The sequence below is a fragment of the Egretta garzetta genome, unplaced genomic scaffold (assembly GCF_000687185.1).
Source record: "Egretta garzetta isolate BGI_Z169 unplaced genomic scaffold, ASM68718v1 scaffold5, whole genome shotgun sequence".
In the NCBI taxonomy this organism is placed as follows: Eukaryota; Metazoa; Chordata; class Aves; order Pelecaniformes; family Ardeidae; genus Egretta; species Egretta garzetta.
In genome coordinates, this window is record NW_009259707.1 from 1,977,808 (window position 1) to 1,996,428 (window position 18,621).

The following is an 18,621-nucleotide window of genomic DNA, read 5'->3' on the forward strand; positions in this document are numbered from 1 at the left end:
CAGCATCTGCAGGAATGGAAGAACAGGTTTCCTAAAAACAGGAAAGATCATCATGAGTGAAAATATGGACTCAGAGGGAAGAAAAGTCTAATAAAATATTTGTGTTTCTCTGTATCTTAAAATCTGATGCACTGCCAAGTCTCCTAATAGCTTCTGAAACCACAGGTTTTCTTCGGCTCTCCTTTTGAGCATTATTTTGCTTAGCACCTCTGAAATGCTCCCACTATTCAGAGCTAACATTTTCTGGGACTCGTTCAAGCTGACCCACCTCTCGGGCCGGGCTGAGCTCGGCTCCTCCGAGTGTGTCGCACAAGGACGGCAGCAAAGGCATCTGTAGAACCAAACTCAACCGTCCAGATAAAGTCATTCTGGAAAAAAACCCCATACCTCTAAAGAAAATAACTTGAGCAATTCCTAAGGGTGTTTGAACTTGATAAATGGCAAGAGCTCTCAGATAATAGTCCAGTCATGTTGTAATACTGTTTAAAGGCATTTTCCATTAACTTTATTCATACAGGGATGCTATTGACTTGTAATTCCTTGAAAAGACAATCTTTTATAAAACCTGTATTACTGAAATCTTTGTGCTTTTTACCATTACACAGATTGCAGACGACTTCATAGGATCTACTAATGCCTTAAGTGACAGAATGCTGCAGCACCTGACTAAATTTAGAGAAGAAAAAGAGAAAAGCAGACCTATAATTACTGTCCCTGCAAAAAGAAAATGCAGGCGCCGTGCCAATTCTTGCATTAACTATCCCAAATCTATTAAGATATGTCTTCCACCTCAATTAATTTACATTGTAGTATCAATAACAGTGTAACTTCTGCACTCTTGATCTCAGGGTGCAATACCATTAATGCTGCAATGCTCTGACATAAAAACTTCTATGTGTCTTGCAAAAATATGAAATGCATATTTTAGAAAACATACCAAGCAGCTGAAACTGGGATAATGCACTTAATACATTCACAATGCTCCCACATTTCTTCTAATATATTACGCAGAGGGTCACAGAAGGACTTTAATCTATAAGACCAGAATATTGCAAGATAATGAATTTTTTGCTTACACCAGAAAGTAACAGCATTACAGTGGATGTATTAACCTCTCTTAACTTTGTTTGTATTACCTTACCTACTCTTTGTAGTTTTATGTAAGAACTACTGCACTTTTATTTGCATATTGCTCACCTCTTCCTCCGCTCTGAAACATGACATGCTGTAGTATTTCAAAGCCTGTATTTCAGTGACTTCATCATGATATGGTCTTTGGAAATCTATATATATCGCAGGAAATTTCTAAAATGCAAGATTTCAGGATTATGGTACTGGATGTATATACATCACAGGAAGCTGAGGACTGGTGAGTTTTCTGATTGAGATTCTTTTTGCTGGAATATAATTTATCAAGGAAATCTTTTACAAATGCCAGGAAAGCATTAGATGTTTTGTGTAAAAATTTAGGGTTTAGCTATTTAAGACTTCACAAATGCTCGGGCAGCTGTTATGACCCTGAGTCATAACAACTTTAGAGAGGAGATACAATCTAATCCTCACTGGAGTTCCTTTGCATTTAACACGCATTAGTTCCCTAAGACCTGCTCTCCAACAGGTTATGCAAGATCGGGTTTGATTCTTTTTCACTTCCACCATTTAGACATTAGGAAAATTTTTTTCACTGAAAAGGTTGTCAAGCATTGGAATGGGCTGCCCAGGGAAGTGGTTGAGTCCCCATCCCTGGATGTATTTAAAAGCCGGGCAGACGAGGTGCTTAGGGACATGGTTTAGTGGTGGGATGGCAGGGTTAGGTTAACGGTTGGACTTGATGATCTTAAAGGTCTTTTCCAACCTAAATGATTCTGTGATTCTATGATTTACAAAATTTCTCAGGGCTCTCTAACCTCAGCATCCCAGAGGCTTCTTCATCACTCACAAAAGCACTCAGAGGATGGAGGGCACAGGATTGTGGAAAATTCTATTCCTTCTCTCATTTTTTTCTCTGGACAGTCAATTAATCAATCAACCTAGTCTTCCACCAAGTCTACTCAGTCTGCATGTCTAAATACAAAATGGCTATAGATTGCACATATTTTTTGTATGATACTTTGTTCCCTTGGCACATTTGCCACAACTTCTTGAAACCCATCAGGCAGATCAGTAAGTTCTACTATTACTTGTAATATAACTGAATTAAGATAAAAAGGTGAATAAAATAACACAAGTCTACACTTAGAACAAGAAGCTAAAGCACGTGCTACAGAAGCTTCATCCATACAAGTATGTGTGTGTTGTGGGCCATGCCTCTTGTCAGGAATGACAGTGAGGGGTGAAGGAAAGAAGAGACAAAAGTTTAAGAAAGTTGTATCTTCTGTGTATTAGTACTAGCCCGTGTTCCGAGATCCTGCTCCTTTCTGTAAGGTGATGGTAAAGGATATTGCTGCCCAGGGACCAGATATGGTCTGCAACTTCACTTTAATGGGTTACAATCAGGAGAATTTTTTTCCATATTACTATTGCACAGCATTAAGAAGAGTACTAATGTGTGATTCATCAAAGGGCTTCTACCAGCCTGCTCAGCACTCAGCCAGGAAAAGATTTCCCATTTGGGCTTCAAGTGTTCTGAAAGTTTTGACAAAACACGTAAAAGGCACGATCTAAATTCCTTATGACTAATCAAAAGTAAACTACATCCACTTTAATTCTGTATGAGAGCCTCTGTTCATGGATTTATTGCTCTTTTTTTCCCATTTAACTCCTTTAGTTAATTCATCTGAACATTTTAGAGAATTGCTTTTTAGGGAACACCTACACACTCATTCCTTTCTCATTATTCATTGTTAAGCCATTTCATTACTGTCCCAAGAGTATTCAAACTTCACAATACTACACCCCCTGGCAGGGCCTTTTGGAACATTCATTCTGGAGTATCTTCAGTACCCCTTAAACCAGTCATAGGAGTGTCAGCGCAGTAGCAGTTGTAGTAGTAGTAGTGATGGTAGTAATATTTAAGGAAAATTTAAATGCAGCCTAGAATTGCAAGGAGAAGCTGATCTCTGGGATAACTCTGCAAATTGCAATAGAACTGCGTTACTGTAGAGTTAGGTCTCCACAGATTAAGAAGCTCCGCAGATTATTAAAATGTCATGATAGAAAATGAGGAAGAAATGCTTGCACCGATGTCGTATTTATAGGCAGGTAAACACATGTGTTGGCTTCATTAAAAATGCAACCTTCACTGTGATATGCTAGTTTTCCTAGAATACAGTATTTTCAAACCACAAAGTATCTATACGGATGTCATCTGGTTGTTCTAACTATTTGGAGCTCTGGAGTATGAAAAAAACTTGGTGAAGACCTCTTGCTCCTTCCTTCAGGCTTTCTGTGGTCTTTTCCATTTGGTTTTGCTTTGTTGTTTTGCTCTCTACCATCAGTGCTTCCAAACTCAATAGAATGCAACGTATGTCTCAGAGCAGTTTGCACCATCAGTAGCATACAGCAGCTTACCTGTTTAACAGCGTAAAGGAGGCGACCGTAGCAGTACATCATGACCATCACAGGGATGACCAAGCAGAATATGAAGAGGCAGATGATATAGGATGTGGACTCGGCTGACTCCGAGGACCAGCGTACCGAACAGCTTGTACCCGCACCTTCTACCCCGTAACTGCTCCAACCGATCAGTGGTGGCACAGTCCAGACCAGGGAATAAATCCATGAACCACCAACTGCCAGCAATGCCTTCCGGTAGTCAGCGCTGCGCTTGTTGCATAGGGTGAGAGTGCTGTAGCGTTCATAGGACAGGACAGCCAGGGAGATCAGGGACACAATGCCTGCAATGAACCAAGCAATTTAAATGCTTACTTTCATGATTTTGTGCAGTATCCATTTTAACCCCCAAGAAATTAGGTGCTTTTCTCACTATTACATATTTGAAGCAACGGTGAAAACTATTTCCATTATTCTCTATACTTAAATCCCCACTGGACCTGGTTCCTCTGTCCATCATGTCAAATTTTGTTCAACTTGTATTTATCTTATATTGGAAGATTTTCATACTTGAGAACTATTCCTCTTCTAGGCAGGTTTCAGATTTAGCCGTTTTAGTATTACCCAGGGGAAATCCATTTTCTACATGAACTAATAAAATGTTAAAAGATTCCCTTGCTAAGAAATATTCAATTTTTAACATCCATGAGCATTTTCAAATACTGCATTGACTTTTATACATGCAGAAGGCTTTATATTCAAGATTGGGAGCCCCAAAATGAAAGAAGCTTTTATGCTTCTGCCCCATCAACTGGATGTAGTTTCAGTTCTGACCACTTGTATACGGAAGCAACAGACAACCCTTGGCATGAGTGTGATGTGGCAGGTCACAGATTTATTTACATTAACATCACATAATGAGTCAAAGAGTGACTTAGGTTAATACTGAGCTCTAGGTGTCGGAGACCAGTTATATCCTCCAGTGGAAGATTAAAAAAACTGGGTTGTAGGACATTTCCACTCTCTCTTTCAAGGTTCCGGGTCCTGACCCCCTCTAAAAATCTTTATGGATTTGCACGGCAGGTTCTTAGTCATGACTCAGTGGCAGTCTTTTTGATATTTCCCATGTTTTTGTTCTCCTTGCAACTTCCTTACGGTTCTTGGTGACACAACACTCAATACCACTTCCCAGGATCTATGACAGAAGGAACTTGTTGGAAGAAATTTAACACCATCTTTTCCCATGGGTTACAGACCCCTCCTTTTGGTCCTATAAGACAAAAAACCTGAATAGACCTATGTCAGCCCAGCTCTTTCCAGGATTTTTTTTCTTGATCCTTGCCATTAGTAACAGCCAACTATACAGTAACGTTGAGATCTAGCCTGCCAAAATTCTCTGGTTTTGAGTGGTACCTACTTCCAGCAAATCTGTTAACAAAAAAAAAAGATGATCTTCAGGGGAATCCACAGCTGTAATCCGCTTTTTCCCCCATTTAACTCTCAGTTTTTCCCACAGCTCCTTCACAGGTGCGGGATGGAGGCGAGTCAGAGACTCCCCTGGGGATAGCACCACTCTACCCCACACCTGGGAAAAACACCCCACACACGTACCCACACAGGGCGCAGCAGGATACTCTCCCCAGGCACAGTGTTTTGCTTCTCTTTCCACCCCAATTCAGTCACTCGTTTCCTAGTTAGCTGGATGCGGGCGCCGCTATTCCTGCCATCCTGACAACAATTTGCGGTTACTTTGTACAGAGGTGGGTATGGCAAAGGACCCTGGGAGAATGCAATAGGATGCCTTATTTCTCAGGGGAGGAGAAGGCAAAAGGATGTGAGGAGAAGGCAACTTTTGATGAAGAAAACATCTTTCCTGTTACAAGAGCCTACTAAATTATTTTCTGTATATTACTGGGAAGTCAGACCTAAAAAGTAGATACACTTACAGCTGTAAAATGACACAGCTCCACTAAATTCAACTGAATTATACAGTTGAAGAGTCTAACCTTAAACTTATTTTAAGGCTAGATTATTTTAGAGGCAGTGGAGACTTTCTGATCATCCCTCATCTAATCTGATTTCCTACATAACATAGCTCTTGAAAGCCCTTGGCCATGACTCCTGCATTAAACAAATATCTCAATACAGAAAAAACCCAGGGGGTTCTGAATTACGGACTCGGGAACAAAGAATCTACTACTCTCCTCTGGCTTCCAGCCCACACTTATTTCTCTTCACTTGCTTAGCATTGCCTCTTTCCATGCTTTTATCTGCTTGACTAAAGAGCTTCTTGCTATCAAAACCATTTAGCTCATGTAGATACCTAAGGCAAAAATCCAGATTTTATATCTGAAACTTAGGCCTCAGTAGGGTGATATAGATCTATTCACGCATTTCAGATTAGACCATCATGGACTCACAGAAAACAGCCTTGGGAACAAGCAATCTCTCCCCTCTACAGCAAGGTTGTGTTATTCTTGCTTTACCTCTGACGGCAACTGAGGGCACAATGTCCCTATTTTGATGAGATGGCAGGTGAGACGTACTTTTGTTGAGAAAATCCTATGGTCCTGTCGGTGCGGTGTTGCCTAGAAAACCCAGATGTGGTCTTCAGACTTCCCTGCCTCATGGCACTGCTTCCTGAACTGCTGCTTTAGCCATTGAGCTCTCAGGTCAAGCCTGGCTGCCAGCTCTGCCTGCTCACCCCTGTGGCTGCCCAGCACCTTCTCATGGTTTATATTGTCAAGATTTACAGCATTCATTTACACTTCCTCACATTTTTGCCTACTGCCTAATATGAGAAAGACACTCAGCTTTTCTCATGCTGGTATTTACGACGGACGGCTTTATGGAGTGGATCTGAAGATAACTGGCCATGAATGCAGTATTGCTCGCTTTGAGCCAAAGAGCCCTGTCTTTAAGTGGCATAGAATTAATGGTCAGTTATTAAATTAGGACCATGGTGATGTCAGTAAAAAATAAATCAAATATTAGCAACCAGACAAAACCACAGGAGTTTCCTTTAAATTACAGCAAATCATTTTTCTTCTCTACAAAGAAGATTGGAGACTTTTAATTACATACCTTGGCAGAAGCCATTTCATCTTTACTCATCTTTTATTATTGAGTTCCACTGACATGACACAAACTACATTTTTCTCTGGAGGACAAGAACTGTGATATATGGAAACCCAAACCACAAAAGTTCAGAAAAAAAAAAATCAATATTTATCTTTTTCTTTTTGTCACAGTAAGACTTTAAGGTCTGTGCTATACCTGAACTATTTAATATCACTGAAATTAACACCACTGTGCATTGACTTCTGATGCTTTCAAAACAACAAGGGAAAAAGAGGAAAGCGCTGAAGAGTAGTTCATAAGAGATATTAAAAAAGAATTCCATGTGGCTCATGTGGTTAAAATATACTAAACAAGAGTAACTATTCAGAAAAATTACAAATACTTTGGAAGTATGAAACTGGTGCTTTGAAAGAAAGAAAAAGATGAAATTAAGAGCCATAAAAGAATAAACGACTTTTCTTCCAACAGTGAGATACATTCAACTGAATTGGCTGTGAGTAATGACACCACCTATTACCCAGGTGAGGAAGAAACAAAACCAACAGAGGCCATGGCAACCCTCTCCCAGTCTACTTGAGTGTGACCTTGCTCAGCGTACACAAAGTCACAAGATGTTCTTGGACCCTCAGTGCCCCAACACTGCAGCTCCATCCAACCTTGCTGATGAAGGGCCTTCACCTGCATATGAAATCCAAGACTGGACAAAAGCAATATATGATGCATATCAAGAAATAACATTTTTCCAATATTGTGGTAGATTATCGGCTCCAATGTCTCTGTTTGCTAAGAATATCCTCCGCTTTTTAATTTTAAAAAGTAATGTTTTTAAAAATCTCGCTCCTTTAGCAGTTCAATAGCTGAATCCTGGGAAGATACAAATATCATTGGATCAGTTATAGCAGATACACAGGCCTAATTTGTTGGACTGAAATGACGCCATTTTGTAACAGAGGCAAAACCAGGTTTTGCATCAGGATTTAGTTTGACATTGGGTGGAAGTAAAAAACAGGGATCAGGTGTGTCAGTGAATGAACCTCCAGCAAGAAAACTGATTATTGCTTTGCCCTTTACGTGCCTTTCAATAGCACCTAGTATGTTCTTCTCCATAATTTTTCCAGGTACTGAGGTTAGACTCACAGGTCCATAATTTCCTCGGTCTTCCCTCAGGCCCTTCTTGTAATCCAGTTTGGATAAAGTAGAATAAATTTTCTCACTTTTCATTGTGCCTCCTATTTTTGTATATCAGAGTTTTCTTAATGTCCTATGCACTTAACTGTTGTGACCTTTCCCAAAAATCCTGCAGTTATCTGGTATTCTATTTCATGCCCTATTTATTGCAGTCATAGGAATTACTGAGAACCTCAGCTTTAAAACAAAAAGCAATTAAATACTTTAGAATTATGGCTGAGGAAAAGACTTGAATGTAACCTCCATAGTTTTAATAACCAGAAAACAAATTACAAAAATTAATGCAAGTTATAAAAAGAAGAAAATAATTATAATTTTAAAGCTAATCACAATGCTTTATGCCAACATTTCATTCTTATTTTGCATTTATGACTGGGTAGACTGCGTATATTCATTTCAAATGAGTAATGTTTTCTAAAATTGCAACAAAATTAAGTTCAGGAATTGCACATCCAAATAGAATTTGCCTCCAACAAATATGTAGGGCCTCAAGCTGGTACCGAGCCAAATAACTCCACAGGAGTCAATCACAGTGAGAAATGTAATCTGTTCCCCCAACATTTCCATGCATATACAGCAACAAAGCCAAGGTTCTCACTGAACAGTACTGAAAGATGACATAAAAATCCACTGCAGATTGCATTACAGGAACAAATAATTATTCAAAAATTAACCATGGAAATAAGCGACTTAGAGACAAGACGGGTCTGAGGCATGAGCATTTTCTACACAGCAATTAGTTGCAGTGAGTAGAGTGCAAGGAATTCAATTTCAAGTCATCAACCAGGACAGGCATCTATTATAGGACTACCATTTGAGACATTATCTATTATTTACTTTTGTTTAAAGATCTGTACATTTCTTTCTGGCAGCACAGCAGAGAGTATGGCCCTAGGTGAAGGACACAGCAAATTACTCTTTTGTTCCGGCGAGTTTCAACTACGAGCGCTCTATTTTCATTAGTTTTTGCTGGTTTACACTGCTCACTGATGTAGTAATTGGAAACAGGATGCAGCTTGCCGATGGTGCGTAGGTTATGAAAAACGGAGAATCCCAGAGGTTCAGCCTACACTGCATATATGTTTTGACTACTAACTTACATGTATTTGCCCTCTTAAAGCTCCTGAAGGTAATTATCCTACATCTTGATTACAGTCCTGAAGCATCACAATTGCATGGCATAATGTATAACCTGAACTGTATTCTGTTTTTCAAGGGCCAGGGGCAATGAAAAGAAGCCACAGGTAAGTTTAGTCAGACTGAGCTTGGAGGAATGTAACAGCACCTTCTTCAACAAGACATTAATGGACCAAAACTAAATGCAAGCTCTCACAAAAGGCCAAGATGATTTTATCGCACTCAACCTCCATGCAGGTTGATTTTATCCACTTACAGTCATTCTCTCATTGCTTTCATCCCCTCATGCTCCCCCAACCACAAGCACCAAGACCTGCGTTCAAGAGGCCCGTCCAGGATCTCTTGTGCAACAGGGAGAAGGGGCTCTGGCTACCAGTTCATCACACCACTATCAGTTAACCACACCTCTTGCTTTTGGGTACCTCCCTGGCAACAAACTGGGTTTTGGATAGAGCTTTCATACACTTTAGGAGTCCACTGTTGTTATGAAGCGATCCATTGCTTACAAATCCTGCCCACATGAACCTTGGCATGTCTCAGGCGAGGCCGCTGCTCCCTGTTTGCATTTCCTCATGTGGAAAGTACACCTGCCTGGAATGTGCTCACCTGCATGAGCAATATCTCTTGTGCGGTGAGCTACCAGGGAAAGAAATGGCGTGACATGCTGTACCCTTGATGTCATGCTCCTTTTGGTGGGGTGCATGGTTCTCTGCTGATGAGCTGTTGTGCTCTGCTCTTATCTGCTGGGAACAGTTTTCTTCACTACCTGCAAGGGCTGTTCTTCTAACTCTTCTTCTGCAGTTTCTTCTGGTGTTCGCACCCGTTTCCCCTCGCACATCAGCCATACCAACCTCACTAACCCCTCGGCAAGTCCCAGCACTTCCCGACGCCACTGCAGCCCGCACCCAGGCCAAACCGAGCTGTCGAGACCGAGCTGGGGTGAGACCCAGCTGCGAGGCTGGTGCAAGGCAAGGAACCAGAGTCCACCTGGCTGTGCTGCTGCTGTGATTCTAGGCATGATGGAGCCAGCTAAGCACCCCAGGCAAGCACCAGACCATCTGCCAGCCACATACAAAACACATGGGGGAAATGAAGGGGATAGTAAGTGCCAGGGTTCCCACATACCATCTACAAACCCTGTGCTAACCCCAGAGGAACCTGCCATCAGCAGAAGCTAACCAACAGCAACTCTAGCCACCACTGCTCAAATGTGTTGCTGAAGGAAAATGGTGATGATCCATATATTTACGGGACTCCATACATATATATGTGTGTATGTAATACCTATTACTATGAGGTAGCTTTAACATATTATCCTGGTTAAGGCAATCACACACCTGGAAGTGGAAGAGGAGTACAAACCGGCAGCTGGTGGGCTAGGACTCGCCAAAAGCAATCCCTTGCACCCCTCCTGTTGAAGCCACCGTGCAGTGCTGACCAGTGAGCTCAGAGAGACAGCAAGCAAGCAAGAGCACAGTGTGGCAAGGACATCTGCAGGGAAGGAAGATACATGCACTGGTCTCTGCCTAGAAATGCTGTGTTGGTAAATACCTAATGCCAGCTGCAGGTAGGTCTCTCAGCAATGATGGTATGTGTCATATGTAACACAGCAGCGTTCCCTTCCCTTTAGTCCCTCAGGTTTCAGCTGCTGCTCCATTAGCTGGAGAATATGCTAAAGTGTTCTATGGCACTATGAGATGGATATAAGTAAGATCATAGATTTGTTTAGGTTGGAAGAGGCCTTTAAGATCATCAAGTCCAACTGTGCCATCCCATCACTAAACCATGTCCCTAAGCACCTCATCTGCCTGGCTTTTAAATACCTCCAGGGATGGGAACTCAACCACTTCCCTGGGCAGCCTGGTCCAATGCTTGACAGCCCTTTTGGTGAAAAAATTCTTCCTAATGTCCAACCTAAACCTGCCCTGGCACAACTTTCCCCTTGTCCTATTGCCCATTACCTGGGAGAAGAGGCCAGCCCCCACCTGGCTACACCCTCTTGTCAGGCAGTTGTAGAGGGCGATAAGGTCTCCCCTCAGCCTCCTCTTCTCCAGGCTCAACAACCCCAGTTCCCTCAGCCACTCCTCATCAGACTTGTGCTCCAGACCCCTCTCCAGCTTTGTGGCCCCTCTCTGGACATGCTCCAGCACTTCAATGTCCTTCTTGTAGTGAGGGGCCCAAAACTGAACACAGCACTCAAGGTGCGGCCAATGTACATCCAAATGTACTCCAGATGTAAAAGGAGGAAAAGGGTTTTCTGACTAAATGCACCCCACATTGGGAATATCGGGGAATCCTGTGCTGAAGTATTCTGCTGTTGTTTTTTTTGGCTGATGTCTTTCATTGTGCTTGCCCAAGGACTTAGAGGTAAACACAGAACAACAGCAGTAAGAAACAGCCCTCTTCAAAGGAAGGCTCTTACTACCTCAAGTTTAATTCCAAGTTGTGTTACCGAATGGTATTACATAAATATGTTACTGAGTTATACAGAACCAGTTTGATCAGTGACTCAGTGCTGTTTTCAAGGGAAATAACTTACCCCAATTTAACTGACAGTATTTCAATTCACACTCTACAGAAATAAAACAATCCACACATTGAAATGAAATATAAACAATTTAAGCAACTTAAAAGACACGACCTTTCCAACATATTGGCACTTCTGTGTCTCCTTAGAAGTCTTTCTGAAAACATATCCTGGTATCATCCCTCAGGGACTGTGCATGAAATGCAGTTTGTAAGTCTAGTATTCACAAGAGAGGTTTGCAAGCAGCAAGAGACAAAAAAGCAACAACCTCTCTTTCTAATGGTAGCTTAACCTTCAAGGGAAATTTTGCCTTCTCTGGGCCAAAGTACCTTACCTAACACCTGCCACAGCACTAGAGACTTTATGAGAATGCACATGGAGCAATCCGTTCCACCATCAACTTTGATTCCACTTTTTATGTACTAATTAACATTAATACTAATAAGGAAAACTACTGGGCACTGACTTAAGTCAGTGCATGTCTTCCACAAAAGCACAGTAATTTCCACCGCAGCAGTTTCTGCCATCAGAGACTTCCTTGCAGGTAAGGAGGTAAGGATATTACAATGATAAAAGCAGAAACTTTCAAAAGCTGACTCACTGGGCAGAAGCGAGGGAGCATTTCTATGATTTGTTGACCTGATCACTGGCCTCCTCATAGGATATGCACTTTTGCAAAAAAATCAGAAACTATTGAGGTTCAGCATCACGAGGGAAGAAAGAACAAAACTTGTTAATTATTAAAAAAAGAAAAAAAGTCTGTTTTGCTTTCTAGCTAGGAGTCCCGCTAGCATCCTTCCCTCCTACAGTCAAGGTAGGGAAATATCTCTCTTATGTACAGTCTCCAGTGAGGTTCTGCAGGTTACATCTTCTCCTCTTGCATAATACTTGAATTGCCACAAGTGGCAATAAGAATGTTCATCAGCCTGCAAAATCTGGGATATGCAGCCCAGAATGAAGCAAACTCAGCTAAACTAACAGAACAAAGTTAGTTAACTTAGTTAACAACTCTCACAGCTGCTGGGGCTAGTGGGGAAGTAGCATCAAATGAGTAAATCTGAGAGAGAAAGAAGTAAGAGATTGTGAATATGGAACTTCACAAAATTATTTTTATCAAGGTTTTGGGATTTTATTGTTTATTTTTTCATTTTTTAAGAAGAGAAGCACAAATGGACACTAGGCATTTTCAAGACACAGCTGGACAAGGTGCTGGGCCATCTTGTCTAGACTGTGCTCTTGCCTAGAAAGGTTGAACCAGATGATCCTTGAGGTCCCTTCCAACCTGGTATCCTATGATTCTATGATTCTACGAATATTCAGAAGGGATGCAAACAGATCTGGAGAGTGGCAGGCATGTGGCTGCTGTTCCTTCCTCACTAGCCTCCAGCATATTATCCACTTTTTCCTTTTCTCTCCCAAACAAAAAAGAGATACGTATTTTATGGGCCAAAATCCAGCTGCCAACAAATTTTGGAAGAAGACCCCAAACATTTCCAAAGTTAAAAAGAAAGCCCGATGAACCTAGAAGACTTTACAGAGTTAAGATGAATAGACTCAAAGTGAGCACTGGCCTTGGTGGACAACCAGCCAGTATCAGCCTGACTTGCTTGAACTTCACAGCTCAGTATCTACACTTCAGAGAATAAACAAATTGCAATAAATCATTTTGTGATACAGCAAAATCACAATGTGAATATAACAACGCCTGGTAAGTTCAGTGCTATCATAAATGATACAAACTGCAGGGGAACGCAAGGATGCCTCAACAACTGGCAGAAGCAGCCGAGAAAGGAATGTGCTTCCAAAACACCCTTGGCTGTATTTGGATATGCCTATTAAAATATCTACATAACAAAATAGAATAAACAGTCAAAACAATCAAATATTCTTGCGTTTGGTGTCTCTTATTCTAGTTGAATGCTCCCATGGGTTAGTGATCAGATCACCATTTCCGTCTGATTTTTAAGGCATTAAAAGCACTTCTACCGATTTGAAATGTAGAAAATATTTCCCACAATCATTAGTTACACATTAGCAGTTACAACCAGTTTTTAAATGCTGGCAGCCAAGGCTTTCAAAATAGAGGCTACTTCAAATATCAACAACACCCTTTGAATAGAAGTAAATACACCAGTCGCTGTTTATCTAATACTTGTAATTGTTTGTTTTCTTTTGCTCTTCCTGCTTAACTCTAATGGGAGTCACAGTTTAACTCTGTGCTTGAAAGAACTTACTGCAAAACCACTGTTGCACCCAAGCCTGCTGAAACAAACCTGACAGCAAACATTACCGGTCCTGTTCAGTAAATCTTTCCTGCTCTTTTCTCAACAGTCATTTCTCTGTATCATCCTTTGTACAACATACCCTTCCTTTTGTGTTTGGTGATACTCTCAATACAGACAGTATGTATTACTTTTAATAGTGAAGAATTATTGGGGTTTTAATTTCTTTCCGCCCCTTGCTGAATTTTTAAATGTGTATACATCGTGCTTTAAAGGTGATCTTAATTCTTAGCTGTATCTTGTGACTTAATGTGCATCACTGAGCAGTATTATGCTTTTCTGCTATGTTATTAATATGCCTAACCATCAGTCAATAAACCAACCAACCAACCAACAACTACTCCTAGTAGCATAAATACAGCGAAGAATTCCCTTTTGCATCTCAATGATACCAGCACAGTACAAAAAAACCCCCAAAACCCGATTATTAATTTCAGTCTGATTTTCCATATGTTATGCAGGATCCCTTTGCATTCTGGAAAGGAACCTAGCACTTGCATATTCAGTTTCCTAAATTGGCTGAATCACTGTATTTATCCAGCCGCCTTAGGGAATCACAATAAGAAATAATGTCAGCACTAGATGGAGCTCCTGTACAGCAACATCTCAGGAGAAATCTTTGGGGCTTGTGTGTATGTGGAAAGCAGGGATGGATGTAGAGTACTGGCACAGCAGGAGGATACTCTCAGTGTGGTCGGGTTCACCGCAGCATCCCCATGCCCATGCTGTCCTGCAGGACCTCCATCTCCTGCCAAGACTGCTTCTTTGCTGTCTGAACGGGGTGAGATCCCTGGGACCTTCCTTCATGCTGAGCATCTGCACAGATGTAAGACACAGCACGTAGTCTCAGGGTTTTTCTACATAGGCGCTATAGCACCAAGTAAGCTACGAGGTGACATTACAGCGTATTATCACCTGCCAAACTTCCCCACTATGAGCCTCTGCTTTTTCACTGAATGCAACTGCTCATTTTTAATAATAAAGGTGTATTTCTAGAGATTTTAAAATGATTCTATAGTCTGCTTTTTTCAGCAGTTACCATTCCTAGAGATGGAACACACTACAAATACCTACTCTTCTGAGTCAAGTTGCTGCCATAAGGTCTAGTGATCAAACTGGTTTTTATCATACATAGCTATTAATGGTCAATAACTAGTCATATCTGATAATATAAACGGAGTGTCAAAATACGTAGACCAGTCTTTACACTGCCCTTGGGCCAAGAGTTTCTTGTGCAGTTTTACAACCCAGCAGCCTCACATGTTATGGAAGTGGGATGGAAGACTGGAAATGGCTGCTCCTACTTCTATCCAGAATGAGTTTGCTAGCTAAAGGATGTGCAGTGAGGAGAAGTGGGATTCTCCAGTCCTTAAGCCCTCAGAACAACCTTAGGAGAACTTTTGCTACATCCATGAAGAAATGGTTTGTAACTGATGCAGGCAGAAATCCTTTGCAGTACATCTCATCCAGCCAGCAAGTCTAATCTGCAACACTGGTTAGATTGATGGAAATTGCACTAGAGAATATAGTAGTGGATGTACAAGGAGGTATGGCATACTGGGACAAGCCAGCACAGCTACTGTGGAGGGAAGCCATCCCTCACTCATTCATTAGAGGTCCTTGGCAGCGCTATGCAGACAGGGGTGATACATTCGATAAAGCCTACTTGGATTTCCAAACAGCTTTGACTAGCCCAAAGGCTCTGAAGGATAGTAAGCTGCCTTGCAATAACAGAGAACTTCATGTGGATAAATAATTGGTTAGGGGCGGGAAATAAAGAACAGGAGAAAATAATTAGATTTCTCAGTGGAAACTGTGGCCAGCAAAGTCCCCTATGGGTCTGTGCTAGGCCCTGGGTTATTCATCACATTAATAAATGATCTGGAAAAGATGGTAAAGAGTGAAATTTGCTGATTATACTACGCTGAATAACTCAAAATCAACAAAAGCTGACTGCGAAGTACTGCATGAAACTGAGTCTCTGAGCAGATGAAATGCAATACTGATGTAAACTGCCATATGTGGCGGAAAACCCTCCAAGCCTGAAATACACAGGGATTGTTTCTGACTGACTGACTGCTCTGCAAAGAGAGTTGTGATAGCTTTACGCAAACCACTTCCACTAAGCAGCAATGCTCAGCAGCATTTACAAAAGCAAACATCAGGGCTTATCAGAAAAGGAAAACAGAGAAAAGCAGATAAAACGTGAAAAGGTGGATGGGGGAAGATTATTTCGTGTTTCTCATAATCCAAGAACCGTGTTTTCAAATGAAATCATCGGGCTGTAGACTCAGAATTAACAAACAGGAGAAGGTACTTTTCTTTGCATAGTACATAGTTACTAAGTGGAATTCCTTGACATATTACACTGCAAATATCAAAATTTTGCAGGGTTCTTGAGAGCAAGTGGCCTGGGAGATAAATCCAGGAAGACCTATTGGACTCAAACGTACTACTTCAGGGATGAAGTCCCTACACCACAGGCTGCTGGGACTACGTACTGGAAAAATATCACTGGATGCTGAAAGTCATCCTAACTTTAAGTTTAGTATTCTAGAGGCATAGCTGGGCAACATATTTTTGAATGGCAAATACTTAGTATGTATGTACACAACCCTTTGCAAGGCGCAACTATTATTTAGTTACTGAAATGATAAGAAGAAACAATTACAGCACAGTAAGAGGCCATTACCTGCTTGTATCTAGTTTAAATAGTTCTTTCCCAAAGGTCCAAATGTCCCCAATCCCAGAAAAGATATTAACTCTTGTAAAACTCCTACTCATTCTCATCCTCAGATTCCTAGTTAAACACCCCTTGATGCACTGACCAGTAGAGCAAAAACTGTTATCCCCAGAAAAGATATTAACTCTTGTAAAAATCCTACTCATTCTCATCCTCAAATTCCTAGTTAAAACACCCTTTGATGCACTGACCAGTAGAGCAAAAACTGTTATATGGAGCAAACCAGATGGTGGTAAGTCTACTGCTCTTACTGCAAAGAATATTAAGCTATGGCTTTGTTTTGCCTCATAACCTGCTTTCTACCCATTAGAAAAAGCCCATTTAAATCCTGACTGGCATATCTATCTGGCAGCCTTTCAACCCATTCCCCTGATGCACTCTTTGCCTCTCACAAGGATATTAAATAGAAATACACTTCTTAAGAAGTGTAAAGAATACACTTTAAGAAACACACCCAGTAAAGCAATCCTCGACATCCCCACGCAGCCATTGCTGGACCTTGGCCCTCTTGCGCTGCCACACGCTCTTGCTCTGAAAACTGAGCAGACCAAAACCAGAGCAAAATTTGGCAGTTTGGACAAATTAAGGCAAACTGCTGGGTTTTGTCACAAAGACTTGCATGGCGAAGAGCTGCTTTGTGCACCATTGTCAGTGTACAGAAAATGAGACACACCACATGGATAGTCCACCCTTTCATTAAGAGGCAGAATTTGTAACTCCCCGGCCCTACAATACCGCGTCCTACCCTAGAACTGTTTCTCATTAACTCCTGCTGATCTCACACCGAGGCAGATGGCTCAGCTGCAGGGATGGCCAGCAGCCTCCCGCCCCGAGCTCACTCCGCCACCAGAGGCAGAGGGGGAGGCAGCGCTCCCCACCACCACGGGAGATCCCTGCTCCAGGATACTCTGCCTTGAGCCGCCTGCTGCGCAGTGACCTAGCAGCTTGCATCATTTCATTCGGGTGATCATAGAATCGTTTAGGTTGGAAAAGACCTTCAAGATCATCGAGTCCAAGCTTTAACCTAACCCTGCCATCCCACCACTAAACCATGTCCCTAAGCACCTCATCTATCCTTCTTTTAAATACCTCTAGGGATGGGAACTCGACCTGGGCAGCCCATTCCAGAGCCTGACAACCCTTTCTGTGAAGAAGTTTTTCCTAATGTCTAGCCTAAACCTGCCCTGGCACAACTTCAAACCATTCCCCCTCGTCCTATCGCCCGTTACCAGGGAGAAGAGGCCGACCCCCACCTCCCTACAGCCTCCTGTCAGGCAGTTGTAGAGGGCGATCAGGTCTCCCCTCAGCCTCCTCTTCTCCAGACTAAATGTGCTCAGTTCCTTCAGCCGCTCCTCATGAGACTTGTGCTCCAGACCCCTCACCAGCTTGGTTGCTGCCCTACAATACCGCGTCCTACCCTAGAACTGTTTCTCATTAACTCCTGCTGATCTCACACCGAGGCAGATGGCTCAGCTGCAGGGATGGCCAGCAGCCTCCCGCCCCGAGCTCACTCCGCCACCAGAGGCAGAGGGGGAGGCAGCGCTCCCCACCACCACGGGAGATCCCTGCTCCAGGATACTCTGCCTTGAGCCGCCTGCTGCGCAGTGACCTAGCAGCTTGCATCATTTCATTCGGGTGATCATAGAATCGTTTAGGTTGGAAAAGACCTTCAAGATCATCGAGTCCAAGCTTTAACCTAACCCTGCCATCCCACCACTAAACCATGTCCCTAAGCACCTCATCTATCCTTCTTTTAAATACCTCTAGGGATGGGAACTCGACCTGGGCAGCCCATTCCAGAGCCTGACAACCCTTTCTGTGAAGAAGTTTTTCCTAATGTCTAGCCTAAACCTGCCCTGGCACAACTTCAAACCATTCCCCCTCGTCCTATCGCCCGTTACCAGGGAGAAGAGGCCGACCCCCACCTCCCTACAGCCTCCTGTCAGGCAGTTGTAGAGGGCGATCAGGTCTCCCCTCAGCCTCCTCTTCTCCAGACTAAATGTGTCAGTGTAAAGAGGTGTCCTGGTACCTTCATAAACAGCCTTGACTGCAGAACAGAAATCATCCACAAACTGTAAATTTGGTGAACGAGAATGCTTCAGTGTGCATATGCATTTAAGAATTAAGTCTAAGGCAGACCCAACTGTATTCAACCGTTGTGTGTTCTAAAA

General features: G+C 42.2%; 1 protein-coding gene across 1 annotated transcript in view; it reads right to left on the reverse strand.

Moving 5' to 3' along the window:
- LOC104126395 (pinopsin) overlaps positions 1–18,621 on the reverse strand; it is a 90,429-nt gene that overhangs the window by 60,795 nt on the left and 11,013 nt on the right. The window contains exon 2 of the mRNA XM_035894382.1: positions 3,511–3,836. Within this exon, the coding sequence (XP_035750275.1) occupies positions 3,511–3,836 (326 nt within the window). The remainder of the gene's footprint in view (positions 1–3,510; positions 3,837–18,621) is intronic.